We start from the raw sequence: 17,252 nt of genomic DNA, 5'->3' as shown, positions 1-17,252 counted from the left end.
CAATGTTCATTGCAGCACTCTTTACAATAGCCAAGACATGGAAACAACCTAAATGTCCATCAACAGATGAATGGATAAAGAAGATGTGGTATATATATATAATGGAATATTATTCAGCCATTAAAAAAAATGAAATAATGCCATTTGCAGCAACATGGATGGACCTGGAAATTATCATACTAAGTGAAATAAGTCAGACAGAAAAAGACAAATATCATATGACATCGCTTATATGTGGAATCTAAAAAAAATGGTGTAAATGAACTTATTTACAAAACAGAAACAGAGAATGAACTTATGGTTACTAACAGGGAAGGGTAGTGGGGAGGGATAGATTAACTAGATTACTACCGTTAACAACAGTTTAACATATGTAGAAATGAGAGCATGACCAGGCTAATTCAGCGGTACTGAATGCAGTTCTTTAAGTTGTTTTATTGGTGCAATATTCAATCTAACTCTTGATTCAATTTATTGTATTTTTAGTTTATAAAACGTGTTTTCACTTCTAAGAACTTTTCTCAGATTTCTCATTTTTCTTTGCAGAAAAAACTTGCTGTATAAATGCAATTTTCATTAAATCTCGCTGAGAATGTGAATTAGTTACTTGTTATTTGCTGGGTTTTGTTTGCTGTTTGGTTGGTTAGATTGGTTTGTTTTTCACCTGTTTCTTACATTACAGTTTAACCAGGGGTATTTTTCTCAGAATATGCAAACTGTCTTTCCCCACTCCCTCCTGCCATCTTTTTTTTTTTTTTACTTTGCTGCACCTCAAGGCTTGCTAGCCGGATCTTAGTTCTCCGACCAGGGATCGACCCCAGCTCCTGCAGTGAAAGTGTTGAGTCCTAACCACTGGACCGCCAGGGAATTCCCCCTCCTGCCTTTTAAAATGCTGAGGGATTATTTTTCCTAGTTTGCCATTGATTTGTGTAATCACTGTTTAATTGTTTTAGTCCTGGACAAAAGAGAAGTCTAAAGTTTACATTCACTGAAAATTTTCTTTGACAACTTAGAGAGTCAGTTGTTTTTGTAGGATTGTGATTAAACAGAGGACTGCAGTCAAAGAAAATAAAAGTTATTACATAAAGATTCTCCCATTGTGTGTGGGGGGTCTGAATCAATAGTAAAAAGCTTTTTATTACTGCCTAGAAGGTGCTGCCCTCATTCCTGTTCTCTAGTTCTACTTAGTTGACTGACCTTTCTTCCTTAAGCCAATTTATTCACTCTGAGAAAAAAATCCCTTTCTTTCCAGCTCTCCTCTGCTTTCCCAAGGGCTGCATTAGCGAACTGAATGTCTGATGGAGGTCGAGATTAGATCCACACCACTATTTTGTGTCTGTGAAAAGTTAGTAAAACTTTTGTGGCAGGCTAGGTAAGATAGTGAATTTTATTTTTTTTCATTGACCTCTCTTCCATGTCGATATGTGTTAATGAGAACTGTAGAACTCTTGGAACAGAACAACTCCATCCAAACCTTTGCACTAAGACATTTGACAAACTCTAACATGGCTTCTAGTAGTTTAAGGCTGTGTCCTGGAATGATCCCAGATCCCTTTAAAATGCCTGCCTGAGAAAGTTCATTGCTGCCAGGAGAATTTACTGTTTGTTCGTGAGAGAGTGGCATGGACATATACACACTACCAAATGTAAAACCGATAGCTAGTGGGACGCAGCTGCATCGTATGGGGAGATCAGCTCGGTGCTTTGGGACCACCAGAGGGGTGGGATAGGGAGGGTGGGAAGGAGGGAGACACAAGAGGGAGGGGATATGGGGATATATGTATATGTATAGCTAATTCACTTTGTTATAAAGCAGAAAGTAACACAACATTGTAAAGCAATTATACTCCAATAAAGATGTTAAAAAACACACACACATACACAAAAAATTAAATTAAATTAAAAAAATAAAATCCTCTCTCTGCCCTTTGAGGTGTAAAGCTACCACCTAAAACTTTCCTCAGGGTCCTGAGAGCCATCTCTGAAAGCAAACAGGGAATTAGTTAGGGAGATAACCTGCCCTCTCCCAGTCCCCATGGGAGGGTAGGGCCCTAGCTTCAGTGGGGCACAACCTTGCTGCAATACGCAACACTGTCTCCTGTCCAAAGGGTGAAGAAGCTTGTTTTTCTTCCGGAGAAGCACCAATGAACAAATCCGCATGGTCTAGTCACATGGATTAATCCTCCTAATACCACTCAGTGCCTTTCCCTTAGCACAGCCCAGCCTTTAAAAAGTCGCTAGTCTTTTGTTTGGGGGAAGTTGAGTTCAGTTTATGCTGGGCCCTTCTCTCTGTTATAATCGTATTACTGAAGGAAATCTGTCCTCACCAACTTTCTTTTTTTTAACATCTTTACTGGAGTATAGTTGCTTTACAATGCTGTGTTAGTTGCTGCTGTATAACAAAGTGAATCAGCTATACATATACATATATCCCCATATCCCCTCCCTCTTGCGTCTCCCTCCCACCCTCCCTATCCCACCCCTTTAGGTGGTCACAAAGCACCAAGCTGATCTCCCTGTGCTATGCGGCTGCTTCCCACTAGCTAGCTATTTTACATTTGGTAGTGTATATATGTCTATGCCACTCTCTCACTTCGTCCCAGCTTACCCTTCCCCCTCCCCATGTCCTCAAGTCCATTCTCTATGTCTGCGTCTTTATTCCTGTCCTGCCCCTAGGTTCTTCCTGACCATTTTTTTTTCTTAGATTTCATATATACGTGTTAGCATACGGTATTTGTTTTTCTCTTTCTGACTTACTTCACTCTGTAGGACAGACTCTAGGTCCATCCACCTCACTACAAATAACTCAATTTTGTTTCTTTTTATGGCAGAGTAATATTCCATTGTATATATGTGCCACATCTTCTTTATCCATTCATCTGTTGATGGACATTTAGGTTGCTTCCGTGTCCTGGCCATTGTAAATAGTGCTGCAGTGAACATTGTGGTACATGACTCTTTTTGAATTATGGTTTTCTCAAGGTATATGCCCAGTAGTGGCATTGCTGGGTGATATGGTAGTTCTCTTTTCAGTTTTTTAAGGAACCTCCATGCAGTTCTCCATAGAGACTGTATCAATTTACATTTAATGAGTGTCTGGTTTTATCTTTGACAACTGCCAGTAGTCTCTTCCATTCTGCTTGCTTTGAAGTCTTGTGTACAGATGGGTACCTCTCTAGTTCCTAACAATGATAAATGTTTTTCCATATCTCATTAACTTGGGTATTACTGTGGAAATTGGCAAAGAGGAAACATTAAGCATTTAACATAGTATTTCAGTTCCAGAATTCTCCGTTAACTGTTACTTGCAATATAAGTGTACAGAATGGTGAAGGGGGCAGGGTAGCATAACAGAAAAGATCATGAGTTTTGCAGTTAGAGTGGACTTCGGTTTGATTCCTTGCTTCATTATTTTTATTAGTTTCTTAAAACTGAGCAAGGGAGTAAAATTTCTATGTCTCAGTTTTGTCATTTGAAAATAGGACTAAACAACAAGGTCCTACAGTCTAGCACAGGGAACTGTATTCAATATCTTGTAATAAACCATAAGGAAAAGAATATGAAAAATATATATCTGAATCCCTTCGTTGTACACCAGAAACTAACACAACATTGTAAATCAACTAAACTTAAGAAAGAAAATAGGACTAATAGTGCCTATCTCATAGACTTCTTGGAAAACTGAGATTGTATAAGAAAACACATGCCATAGGTAGTACTTAGCTCATAGTCATCGTTGAATAAATAATTTTCTACTTTGTATTATAAATCTCTGACAAGCCCCAAAGAGATTTGTTTCCTCTCTCTGTTGTTACAACAATGTACCTCCTTATGGTATCCTTCATGAACCTATCTGTGGATTTCCTCCTTTACTCCATAAGCTTCTTCACAGGTATCATTTATCCTTTTATCCCCATCTCCTGTCAATTGAAAAGATGGGCATTTGATACATGTTTACTGAAAGAGCAGTACATGAATGAATGAACAGTTGTAACAAAGTATTGGTGAACTCAAGGGACCAAAATTGTTTTAAGTTTACATAGGCCAAGTCAGTTAATGATGTCCAGTTCGGTTGTGAGAATAATGAAAGCGGCATAAGACATTAATGGTTTCATTTTTCTTATGTTTGATCTGAAACAAAGATCTATCTATTGTGCTACCTTATAATTTTCTTAAGAATCATCAGTTTCAGAAACAGGATCTAAAGGTACCAATGGGAAATTACCACTGCACATATTTCATTTCCTGCTTTTGGGTATCTGGTTGGACTGCTTAAGCTCAACTTGTTAAAGCCTAGTAAATGCCTCCCCCACTTGACTTGACTCATAGGTCCTCTTTTGCCCACAGGCAGTTGTCTTCGGAGAAGAGAAGAAAGAGCTCTCGTATGCTGAGGCAACTCAGGAACTCAATAGAACAATGGAACACCATTCTGCCATAGAAAATTTGGATGAAGACGGATATACTCAATTAGACTTCAGCTCTTGCAATACCATCAGGAAACCTGTGGTCTCAGAGAAAGGTATATTTTTTTCTTTCTGACTTCAACATTTACATTCTCATCAACTAAAACTGGAAGTGGAAAAAATTGGAGAGACTTGCGATTTGTCGGGCTTTTATTAATATATTGTAAAAGGTTTTCAGAAGTCACTGAAGATAATTTGAACGAGCACTAAGAATTTTGGTAACCATTCAGGGACTAATCATCAGTACAGCTGACCCTTGAACAACACGGGTTTGAACGGCACAGGTCCACTTATACATGGTTGTTTTTCAAAAGTAAACACTACAGTACTACACGATCTGCTGTTGGTTGAATCCATGGACTCCAAACTGTGGATATGGAAGAACTGAGATACAGAGGGCCAACTCTAAGTTATATGGAGATTTTTGACTTTGGGGAGGGGCGGTGCCCCTAATCCCTGTGTCGTTCAAGGGTCAACTATGTATAAGTTAATTATTATGATGATAGAAAATACTCACAATTTCTCTGTTCTATAGGGACAGACACTTCAAAAATAAGAAGTTGGTAATAAGTGTGATGAAATGCAAAGCTGAAAGAATTTCAATAGGAGTGACTTGTTTATTTGACAGAAAAGAGTAAATTGCAGAATGGAGGTCAAAGAAACACAGAAGTGTAAATGAACAACATCAGGATATTGGAGATAGAAGAATGAAAAGATGGAAAAAACAACTTGTGATTTTATGGAAAAGGCCAAAGGGAAGTCAGAAGTCATAGGGTTTAGAATCCTGAGCCTGTTTGTGTGTGTGTGTGTGTGTGTGTGTGTGGTAATGAGATTGATTTGGAATTTCTTTTTTTTAAACAAAAGGGAGTTCTTTGTATGCCCGTGAAGAAATATATATGTATTAGCCAAAAAGATCCCATTATCAGGACATGAGTCTTAGACATAACGTAAAAGAGGTGAAATCTGGGGAAGGGCATTAAAAGATTTCTCTCTTCACTGAATGAGCAATTTAATCTCCTCTATGGTTCCCCTATTTGACAATTCTCTGAAATGCTTTTATTGCTTATTCTCAGTTTTTAAGTGGTGATATTAATATAAAACGAGTTTCCTGTTATCAAGAGATTATTCACAGGTTTTGACGGCAGAATTTACTCTCTTCTGCTTTCTGTTCATTCCCATTGCACAATCATTTTCCTCTTGTCACTTATGCAATTCTTTTCTTGGGCAACCTGATGGGGAAGAGTGGAAAAACTAGATGATGCAAGAGGTAGGGAGGCATGTGTGTGTTTATAGATGTGTGTGGACAAATTGTGTTACCTATAATGTGTTAGTAGTCCCTAAACTAGGTACTTTTACATATGTTAACTTAATGCCCACAATAACCCTTTGAGGTATTATTAACCTAATTTTTCACAAAGAGAAATGGAAAAATAGAGGAAGTAATTTGCCCAAGGACGTGCAAGAAGTAAGTGAAAGGGGAAGATCCCTTAGTAACCAGCATTATTTCTGCTACATTAAGCGATCTCTTCTAAGAATAGGTAGGATTTCTTGAATCCTGGTAGTGTCAAGAACTATAGACATCAATGTGGAGCTGAAATTAGGAGTGCATAGATATCAAGTTTCAGAACCTGAAGAGGTATGCTAAAGGTGGAGAAAAATTCAGACTAATCCTAGATGACTAGCTTATCTGGATATCAGATTTTGATGAACTGTAGAATTAAAGTGCTCTGCGATCCATCATCTAATTTCTTTATTCAATTTCTGCTCCCTATGGCGCCTCAGGATTTTGTGCTGCATCCCCTCGTTGGCGTCCCATTGCTGTGACTTTGGGAATTTTATGCTTGGTAATGCTGGTGATAACTGTGGTCCTGTGTACCATGGGTGAGTATTGGTGGGAGAGATTAACAACAGACATTTAATAAGCATTTACACTGTTCCAGACACTCTTTTAAGAGCGTAACATAATCTAATTGAATCTGTATATTGACCCTATTGAATTGGCGCTATCAGTTCTCATTTTATTTCTAGGGTCATAAACTAGTTATTGGTAGGATCATGATTAGAAATTTGGGTGATCTGTCCTAAAAACTCGTACTCTTAACTGCATGCTCTCCTTGAATAGCTGGTTTCAAAGCTATGGAATTCCTAGGATAAATTAATGAAAGCAAACCAGAGGAGGTAAAAAGGAAGTACAATTGGTGCTTATCTTCCTAACGAAATAAATCCTCTAAAGAGACTATAAGCTATTTTTTATGTCTCATGATTTAAGGAAATTATTTTATACCTGATCTTTACTCTAAACTCCTTTGGATAATATCAGGAAATACCTGAGGCACTTATCAAATACTAACTAGTTATTTTGTGATGGATGAATAAATTTCCATAGATTTTATTGCTCATGCATTCAAAATTGAATAAAGTATTATTGTACCTTCAAAGAGGCTATATGAAAGATTTCTTAAATAGACAAGTGTTTATTGAGTACATTCTATGTTATAGGCACCAGGCAGGTTCTCAAGGAACTCCCATTTTTAAATAATAGAAGAAAGATAGAAGATTTATTACTTTTTCAAATCATTCATGGTACCAATTGACTGTATTCCATTTGCTTCATTTTTCTCTTTTGTATTAAACCATCTTCATGGAAGTTATTTCTTTTTTCTGTATATTTCATCTATCATCTATTCTATCTATCTATCTATCTATCATCTAACTTTACCTCTCCATCAGCAATGTATTATCTATCACTAATCAAGTATGTATCCCTTTACATTTCAACAAAAATATGGTTTTGGGGATTTTAATTCTCAAACATAGCAAAATGACTTTTTCTTCTGTAATTACTATTGCTGTTGGTATATGAAGCTATCTGGAGACCCAGTTCAGGGAACAACCTGTTGAAGGATAACAGCTTTCAATCAAGAAATAAAGAGAACCACAGTCAACCATCTTTAGAAGACAATGTGGCTCCTACCAAGGCTCTCACGACCACAGGCAAGGCAGAATTAAAAGATTAATAAAGTCCTTGATTCAGAAGGGTTAATTCTTGGTGCTAAGGTTTGGAGCAACGGGTGAAGAAAGTACTTTTATGTGCACTGATTGTGCATCCAAGGAAAGCCCACAGCAGTATTGTCTCAGTAAACTACGTCCCCTGTCATATATAAAGTGATAATCATAAATACCTTATGAACTTAGCTGAATCTCCAACTTAGTTGGATTTTTTTAAAATCAGTAACTAATTTATCACAGGCTATGTATTTAGGCTTATAGGAGATTGTATAATTTGATGTGAAGGAACAAAAAGTGTTCTCATCTCTTAGGGAATTGACATTTTAAAATGATATAGTTAAAATAGGAAATAGGACATCAGAAAAGAAAAACAGACAGAAAAAGGAAAGAAGGGAAAGTGTTGCTAAGAATTAAACATTTACAAAAGAAAGAAACCTAATAGATATGTTTCTGAAAACTCTGGTTAAATTTGTTTTTCTTTAATCCTGCAAGTTCATTTATTTAATTACAATTTTATATACACGAAACTTCAATTTCTAATTGCATCATTATTGACTATGACAATATTTTGACTTCAATTTTCCATCTCTGGACACATGCCTGCTCACTATTTGTATCACATTACTCTATAATGTGAACGATTGCTCTTATACTTTTCTTATTTGGAAAATTGCATTCTGAAATGGATCTCACACTTGTAAAATAAGTTAACATGAAATTACTGTATATCTCAGTGATTGATTTTGAATTGATTTATTAGTTATCATGGAGAAAAGGAGTTCTGGTCTGACTTTGAAGGAATAGAAGACAAGTCAAGAAGGAAAGGAGGGTTCACTGTCTAAAACACTGTTTATAGCCACTCAATTCATTTTTTAATTGTAAATGAATAAGGGGTTTTAATGTAGCCTCTTCTGTAAGGTTGTATCCATATAGTTTGAATTGAAAATGAAATCTATTGATGGTAATTCATTGATTATTTATCAAGTGTCCTTAGGATGAATGGTACTTGCACTGAAAGAGGGAATTGGTATAGTATGAATCTCATTGTATTTATCTTTTATTTCCAGGAGTTCTTTCTAGCTCTTGTCCCCCTAACTGGATCACACATCAGAATAGCTGTTATCTATTTAGCACATCATTAGATTCCTGGGATACAAGTAAAAGACGGTGCTTGCAACTGGGCTCTAATCTCCTGAAGATAGACAGCTTAAACGAGTTGGTAAGTGTAGATTTCAGTTATAATTATCTGTGGTCTATATTGAACAGAAAAATAGAGGTAGGTTCCAGGTAATGATGATTTTTCCCTAAAAGAAAGTCATTTTACATATCCTCCATGATTATAATAATAGCATATATTAAGTGAGTAAAGTGCATAATATATGCTTCTCTTTGTAATTAATTAATTAAAATATGAACACATTTTACTTCGAAATAAACCCTTTAAGCACAACTGCACATTGACTATAATAGTCAGGCCACTACTCATTTCTGTGGGCTTGGATTTCAGTTTGTAAGTGTGGTGGAGTGAAATAGAAAAATCTTCCCCTTGTTATCATAATTATCAAGAGAAACAGCAGCTATGATAATATATATTTATAAATCATTTACTCCTTGCAATATACTAGGAAAGGCAAAGAGGTTTAAAAAGTAGGCTTGTTTTAGCAGTGCTCAAATAATTTGTAAGAAAATAGAAACAACTCAGGTATTTAAAGTAAAATATCTCGTACCGGCCCCAAGTGCCATAGAAATTCAGGGAGATCCCCACTGACATAAACACTTTACAGAAACTGTGCAACTTACGATGCATCTTGAATGAAGGATAGAACTCAGATGAGCCATGAGAAGGGGTTAATAGTCAGGAAACATTCTATACTACAAATCTAAACAATCTATAACTTCTATACTTACTTTCACTACTCTCAATTTTTTTTCTATTCTGTCTTACCCAACAGTTATAGTTCACATAAAAATGAATGGAAGTAGATGTATGATTAAAAAAAGAGCATAGGACTGGAAGTCTGTCTGACTTTTAGACCTTCCCGTAATTGCCGCTATGTTGTGCTATATTTGTCAACAATTCACATATGATCTTTAACCCCCAGATTACTTATGCATAACTCATGCAGTGGGACTAAACGAGTTTAAAATTGTCATCTCACTCTGAGAAGCATTTCTTGACAAAGGTCATGTAAATTTATATTTTCTGTTAAAATTGTGGAGAAGATAGTGGCCTGTCATCCATGGACATTGCCTAGGATATTCTGTCGCCCTTAGATTTTGTCAGGTAGGTTGAATGCAAGCAGTGCAATGTTGACATTAAGGATGCATTCTTTATTGGAAAATTAAACAATACGACCCTGAAGAAATGAGATACGACTTTTGAGACACTCAATGGCATTCAAGAATTGGCACTGCTGTCTAAGTTAACACCACTATATGTGTACATCCTCCACCAAGGTGACTCAATCTCTGTTTCTCAAAATCTCCAAGAGTCTGTTTCTGTATCTTCTCTTTATCTCTATCATCGCAGTCTATCACACTCTCTCTCTCTCCTTGACTTGTATTTGTATTTATGTTTCCTTACAGGAATTTATATCTAGGCAAGTGTCTTCCCAACCTGACCGTTCATTTTGGATAGGGCTTTCTCGCCGTCAGACTGAAGAACCATGGCTCTGGGACGATGGTTCAATGTTGTTGTCTAACTTGTAAGTATCTGGAGAGACAAAGCTTCATACTCTTTCTCAGAGAGGTGAGAGCATGTCAGGCAGTTACGAATCTGATCTGTTGGCCACAATAAGAAAGAGAGAGAAAAAGATACATAGTGATGGGGAGAGAGAAAGAGTGAGCCAGGAGAAAAAAAGAAAACAAGAGGGTAGAGGAAGACTGAAGAGTCACAAAGAGCTGAATGGCCATCTCGAGCTGTCAACACAAGTGCTCCCTCAGCTTTCTTACTAGGAGGGCATGTGTGTGAAGCTGCCCAGGAAGGTGCAATCACTGTGACTCAGTGTAAAACTGTGCTTAAGAGCAATGCTTTGAAGTCAGTTCTCAGCTTGAGTCAATGATTGGCCCACTCATTGTGTGAAACTGGATGAGTTCCTTAATCTAACGGCACCCCTCTTTCTGCACCTGTAAATGAGAATAAAATAGTACGTACCTCTTAGGATTTTGAGATAAAAGTAAAAATCACTTAGCACAGCATCTTGCACATAGGAAATGTGTGATACATGCTATTATTATTAATTTTAAAAGCAACCACATTTCACTTTTTTTTTTTTTTTTTGCGGTACGCGGGCCTCTCACTGTTGTGGCTTCTCCCGTTGCGGAGCACAGCCTCCGGACGCGCAGGCTCAGCAGCCATGGCCCACAGGCCCAGCAGCTCCACAGCGGGATCCTCCCGGACCGGGGCACGAACCCGTGTCCCCCGCATCAGCAGGCGGACTCCCAACCACTGCGCCACCAGGGAAGCCCCAAATTTCCTACTTTTTCTCTAACTTCTTGTGTGGACTCATGAAGTTCATCCTTTTTTTTCCTCAAGTATGTACATTTAAGGCTATAATTCTAGTGTATTTTCATTTTCATTCAGTTCAAAATACTTTCTAATTTTCATTGTGAGTTGTTCTTTGGCCAATGAGTTACTTCGAAATGTATTTCTTAATTTAGAACTATCTGTGTGTTTATAGTTATCCTTCTGTTTTAGGTTTTAGTTTAGTTCCATTGTGGTCAGAGAACATACTCAGTGTGATGGCAGTTCTCTGGTTTTTGGTTTTGTTTGTTTGTTTCTTTGGCCACACCATGCAGCACAGCTTGCAGGATCTTAGTTCCCTGACCAGGGATTGAACCCAGGCCCTCAGCAGTGAAAAATCCTGAGCCCTAACCACTGGACTGCCAGGGATTTCTCAGTTCTCTGGTTTTTATTTGCTTCGTCTTCCCATACTGAGAGAATTATAATAAAATCTTCCACTGTAATTCTACTCACAACTCTGTAAACATTTTCGTTGATGTGTTGAAGCCAAATTATTAGGCACATATAGTTTAGAATTGTTATATCTTGCAGGCTCAGGCTCATTCAATGTACTTTTTCTTTCTTTCCTCTTTTTTGAACTTATTTTTTTAATTGTTCCGCCTTTTCTTATGTTAATTTAGAATTTACTTTTTAACCAATTTTAGCAGTTACTCTAGAGATTTCAACATACAGTCTTCACTCATCAAAGTCTAATATTATTTGGCCTTTTCATGTTTTTCCTGGGCAATATAAAATATTAGAGTATTTCTTTACTCTGTATACTCTCCCCCCCAATTTACATGCTATTATTTTTGTGTATTTTAACTCTGGCCCATATTTTCCCACATTTTAGTATCTCTAAAATCGGCATATGTCTTACCACTGCTGGTCTTTTATAATCATTGTCATCCTGCACTAAAATTGAGCTCTGTCAAAGCGTAGCATTTGTTTCTGCCAGTCAAAGAGAAACACCACAAACCTGAGGCTACTTAAATTAAACACTCCACTAGGGGTTTTGTGTGTGTGTGTGTGTGTGTGTGTGTGTGTGTGTGTGTGTGTGTGTACTGTTATCATAGGTTCAGACAGAAAAATTGTATGAGTAGCAGCTTATGGGGGTATAATTTTTTCCTCCCACCTTCCCCCTGGTGGCAAGATTGAGAAATGCACTTTTCATTGTTACTCTTTTTTGTTTGGCAGTTTTATTTTTCATTTACTCCTGCACCAAAATAGTCCTTTGTTTTCCAGCTTCTGCAGGGTTTTCTGTTAAATTCCCATCTCGAATGCATTTATTTCACAGAATTAAATAAATGGTACATCAATGGTTGATGGCATCTTGGATTCAATAAAAGTATAGCCCTAGAAAACAATATAGATTTATGCAGTCAGTTTATTAGATTTTCCCACATATTTATGGTTTTCATTGCTTCTTAATCCTCTCTGCCTCTCCTACCTTCCATTTTGAATCATTTTCTTAAATATGAAGAATACTCTTTAATATTTCCTTTAGAGTTGAAATTTTAAGGTCAGATTTTCTGTGCTTGTCTAAAACTGTCTTTATTTCAACTTTTCTAAAAAATATTGAGTATAAAATTAGAAATTTATAGTCTTTTTTCTTTCAGGCATTCAGAGATATTACTATAATGTATTCTATTTTTATTGTTGTTTTTGAAAAGTCAGCTATTTGAAGGTAATATATGTTTTAAATCTGATATCTTTTTTCAGCTTTGAAAAGTTTTCAGCCACATGCTTCAGATGTTGCTTCCTTCCTGACTTTATTGCCTTCTTCTGGAATTCCAGTTAAATGTGTTACAGACCCATTCACAATATCTTATATGTCTCATTTGCTTTTTCCTATATTTTTATCCTTTTTTTTCCTGTAACCTATGTATTTATTTCTCACCTATCTTGCAGCACTTATTTTTCCTCATCTGTAGCTAAATTGCCATTGAAAGTCTCAGTTAAGCTTTTAACTTTGTTTGATGAATTTTTCAGTTTTACAAGTTCTCAAATCTACCCAGTTGCTATTTATAATTCCTAGCTTTCTTCTAACATTCTCAGTATTGTGTTTTAACTCCTAGAATACACTGTATAGTTGTTTTAACATTTGTGCTTGAAAATACCAGTGTCATATACTCATTTGTATCTGTTTCTATTATCTTTTTCTTCTAATTTTTATTCATATCGATATATCTGATTTTTTTTTGATAATGCACTTAACATTATCTCTTAAATGTTTGTAGAATTAATTTGAAGTTTACAGAGAAGCTTTTCATTTGCTTCTGACAAGCACCATCGGGTATGAATAGTACAAACTGAGTATTATCACATTTTGATTTTAATACCACTTAACTATTTGACTTCCACTAGCCAAAGCACAGTGAATTTATTAACAAAGAATCTTGACAAAATATATCTCCTACTTTTCTATAGCCCTTTGTCTTGTGTTTTCTTTTCTGTTTTAAAAAATGAATAGTGGACTCTCTAAAGTCATAAGAGTAGGTCCAAATTAACATTTTGATATGTAACTACTCATTGGTGACAGTAATTTAATCTGGCTCTGTACATACTCCAAAATCTCTTAGAGGTCAAGAAAATTTTTTGGAGAACATCACTGGTCAGAATTCTCCCTGAGGCTGGATCAAAATTGTTTCATGTCCTTAGTCTAGTTACTTCAATAGAAGAATTCTCTCAATCCTCCAACTCCAGGGCCAAGAAGAGATAGATGTACAGGATGAAAAGTACCAGACCATAGCTTTTATACTGAGGCTCAGTGATGCCCTTTGAGCTTGACTGAATAATTAACACTGCTCTTTTAGGAGACTAAAGAGCAAACAGAACAGAGCGTGCTTCTATTAACCCATGGTAATTCTCATAATCGTCTCTCATTATATTGCAATACAAAGCAAACTTCAGGATGCATTAAAAATATAGGGTTGTTTGAACTGCCTTTAAATGGCTTTGATATCAATGATTCTTCACTTAGTTCTAAATAACTTTTAGCAAGAACGCTTCAACTTGGTCTACTCACTAAACATACCCAATAATATTTTCGCTAAACTGTTGCTTCATTTGATAAATATACTTCTAGGTAAAAGATTAAAAGAGAAGTAAAGAACTGTCTATAGAATGTTAAATAGTTTTTCTTTTTTGTCAGTTTTATTTAATTTTATGCAACTAGTAGTATTTCTTAAAATTTTTTGAGTCATTTTTATGCCTTAGTAATGAAGGTTATTTTGTTACCACTGGAAACAAATAGAATCTAAATTCAAGTTTCCTTTTTCAATGATACGTACACTTCAGAAACTCTTTTCACCAGTATCCTTACCAATTTATTTCAGCATTGTGGAGACAGTGGATAACATTCCTTATGTTTGTTCTATACAATTACCTTATTGTATTTTATTTTAACAGGTTTCAAATCAGAAGAACAGTTACCAAACAAGACTCATCTCACAGTTGTGTATGGATTCATGTGTCAGTCATTTACGACCAACTTTGTAGTGTGCCTTCATACGGTATTTGTGAGAAGAAGCTGTCAACATAACGGTGGGGGTGTCGCTGTGGAGGAGCAGAGAGAAATATGTAAGATAGTAAGGAGGGTAGAGAACAACATGTTTATGACCAAAAGCATCATAAAAAAATCATCCAATTCAGTCTCTTTTTTTCTCAAATAGCCGAGAGAATATGTCTGCCATATCTCTGACTAAGAGAATCTTGTAAAATGCGAAATTGTAGGGAATCTGCTGTTATAAGAAAGCTTTCTCCTTTTTAAATACTATCAATCAAAAAAAGATCTGATAATGAATATAAAAAAGTAACCTGTCCTATTGACAGAGGTATTAACATGTTGTAATGCAAAATATGTTTTATTACTTTTTATGATTACTGTTTTGCAGTTTTCAGCAATTCCTCAGGAATGAATTACTGTTAAAAGGTATTATTGGAACATAACTAAGTTCCCTCATATGAGGATTTGTCTCTTTCTTATTTTCTTTTAAACTTTCCCATTGGTGCTATTTATATTTCCAATGGGGGTTTCCATATTACTGGAGAGGCATTCACAGCCTTCTTGTATTCATTAATATGTGAACGGAAATTGCATCACGTTCACTGCATTTTTCACTTTAAAATGGTTAATGTTATGCAAATTTTATTTTAATAAAAAATGCTAATTAAAGAAGCTTTGACCTTTAAATTATGTGCCATGTGTAATTAACACTATCTCTATTTGCCCTCTCCCCAGAAATGATGATGAATCTGGCCCTGGGGAGGAGGTAGTATAATAGGTAGTTTTGTATTGAAGAATAAATGTTGGATCTTAAATATTTAAACATCTAAAAAAAGAAGATAGAAATGTTTGGTGAGGTTGACTATTGTCTTTTAAGACACTAACTTGTGTTGTCACTATCTGAAAAGAAATGTGGAAGGGCAAAGATAATTCAGGTTGAGAGTTAAATTAAGGCATAAAGCGGGATTTCGAAGCGATGCCACGTATTTTAATTTTGTTTTTGGTTTAATTGGGTCTCCTGTATCCTCCGAATGGAGTGGATGATTTGAAGAAATCTTGATAATCAAGGAAATAATTCTGTATGCTGAATGTCCAGCTGCACTTAATTAGACCAGACAGGTGAGGCAACAATAACCTATAACTTAAAGATAAAAGCACGACTTTAACAAAAGTGGTGGTGTAAAGTCAGAATGCTCTAGGCTGTCCGAGGCATACTATACCTCACTTGTCAATACCCGTGTATACCACAGCCAAAGTGGGAACGTGCATGGGAATGAAGAGAAAACATCCACACTTTTCCAAGAGACAGAAAAGGGAAAATAGCTACTAGCTGACGTTTTGTCTAAAGGGCAAATTCAAGATGAGTAATGATCATGCCAGAGGAAACACCTATTCAAGGGCCACCATCTCCTCTTGCCTGAGTTATTGCAATACTTTTCAAAGAAGTCTCCCAGCATCTACACTTGTCTTTCTATAGTCCATTTTCAAACGTAGCAGACTGAATGCATTAAGTTGAAAACAAACCATGCCAGCTCTCTACTAAAACTCTCCTTGACTTCCCACATATCTGAGTAAAAAATAAATAAATAAATCGAAACAAAAACCAAAAGACCTTTACAACGGTCTACTCACCAAGACAATTGCTGGTCATCTACTCCTTCGAGCTAAGCTGCTTTTCTCCTCATGACTCATTCCATTCAGGATGATGGTTTCTGTACTGTTTCTCCGCCACAGCCGGCATGCTTGCATCTCAGGGCCTTTGAGCTTCCCCGCCCCTTTACCTGAACTATTCTTACCCTAGATACCTGCAGGACCTACTCTTTTACCTTTCAAGTCTTTGCCCAAGTATCACGTGTTAATGAGGCTGACTCTGACTACCTTATTTAAAATTACTGGCCCACCTTTCCGTACATTCTTAACCTCCCTCACCCTCTGTATATTTCCATAACTCTTATCACAGTATCATCTGTTCTACTATTTACTTACTTATTATCTTTCTTGTATATCATCTGCCTTCTTCCATACAATGTAGGCACTAAAAGTACAGAGAGTTTTGTTTTCCACTGATGGATCTCAGAATCTGAGAATAGTACCTGCAATAAAGTAGGTATCCAAAAACTATTTTTGTCATGGTTGAAAAAAATATTTAAGGACAAGTATTAAAAATGCTAATGTGGGTTGGTAAAAATGATCAAGAATCTACTTGAATAAAGTTTGAGAAATAATTCTAAGTGCTATTTCATTAGAATCATAATATCAGCACCTCCTAAATTATAGCACCTCAGCTGTGACAATTTCTAATATCCTATTTCCTTACTTCATGTTCATATGTGCTTCACTTACCTCTCTCCCTTGCAATTTTTTTTTTTTTTTTTTTTTTTTTTTGCAGTACGTGGGCCTCTCACTGCTGTGGCCTCTCCCGTTGCGGAGCACAGGCTCCGGACGCGCAGGCTCAGCGGCCATGGCTCACGGGCCCAGCCGCTCCGCGGCATGTGGGATCTTCCCGGACCGGGGCACGAACCCGTGTCCCCTGCATCGGCAGGCGGAGTCTCAACCACTGCGCCACCAGGGAAGCCCCATCCCTTGCAATTTTTTACTGCCTTCTCTCCTGTAACATTTTCTAATACATCAATCCAATGCAAATGACCAAATAACTTTTGATATCCTACTTTTTATAGGGCATGATGCAGGAGGAAGGTCTCTTTAGATTTGTTTAATTTAAAATGATCTGATGAACAATGCACAGGTTGAGACACATAGTGAATTCACA

General features: G+C 36.5%; 1 protein-coding gene across 1 annotated transcript; it reads left to right on the top strand.

Moving 5' to 3' along the window:
* Nucleotides 1-4,416: 4,416 nt before the first annotated feature.
* On the top strand, nucleotides 4,417-14,518 carry CLEC7A (C-type lectin domain containing 7A; the record flags this gene model as incomplete). The annotated part of the gene is made up of 5 exons (XM_082851137.1): nucleotides 4,417-4,519; nucleotides 6,246-6,344; nucleotides 8,540-8,691; nucleotides 10,059-10,177; nucleotides 14,386-14,518. The coding sequence occupies 5 exons, from the start codon at nucleotides 4,417-4,419 to the stop codon at nucleotides 14,516-14,518; spliced, it is 606 nt and encodes a 201-aa protein (XP_082707263.1).
* Nucleotides 14,519-17,252: the final 2,734 nt, after the last annotated feature.

Source organism: Leucopleurus acutus (genome assembly GCF_964270905.1).
Source record: "Leucopleurus acutus genome assembly, chromosome: 11".
NCBI lineage: Eukaryota > Metazoa > Chordata > Mammalia > Artiodactyla > Delphinidae > Leucopleurus > Leucopleurus acutus.
This window is presented reverse-complemented; position numbering and strand designations above follow the sequence as displayed.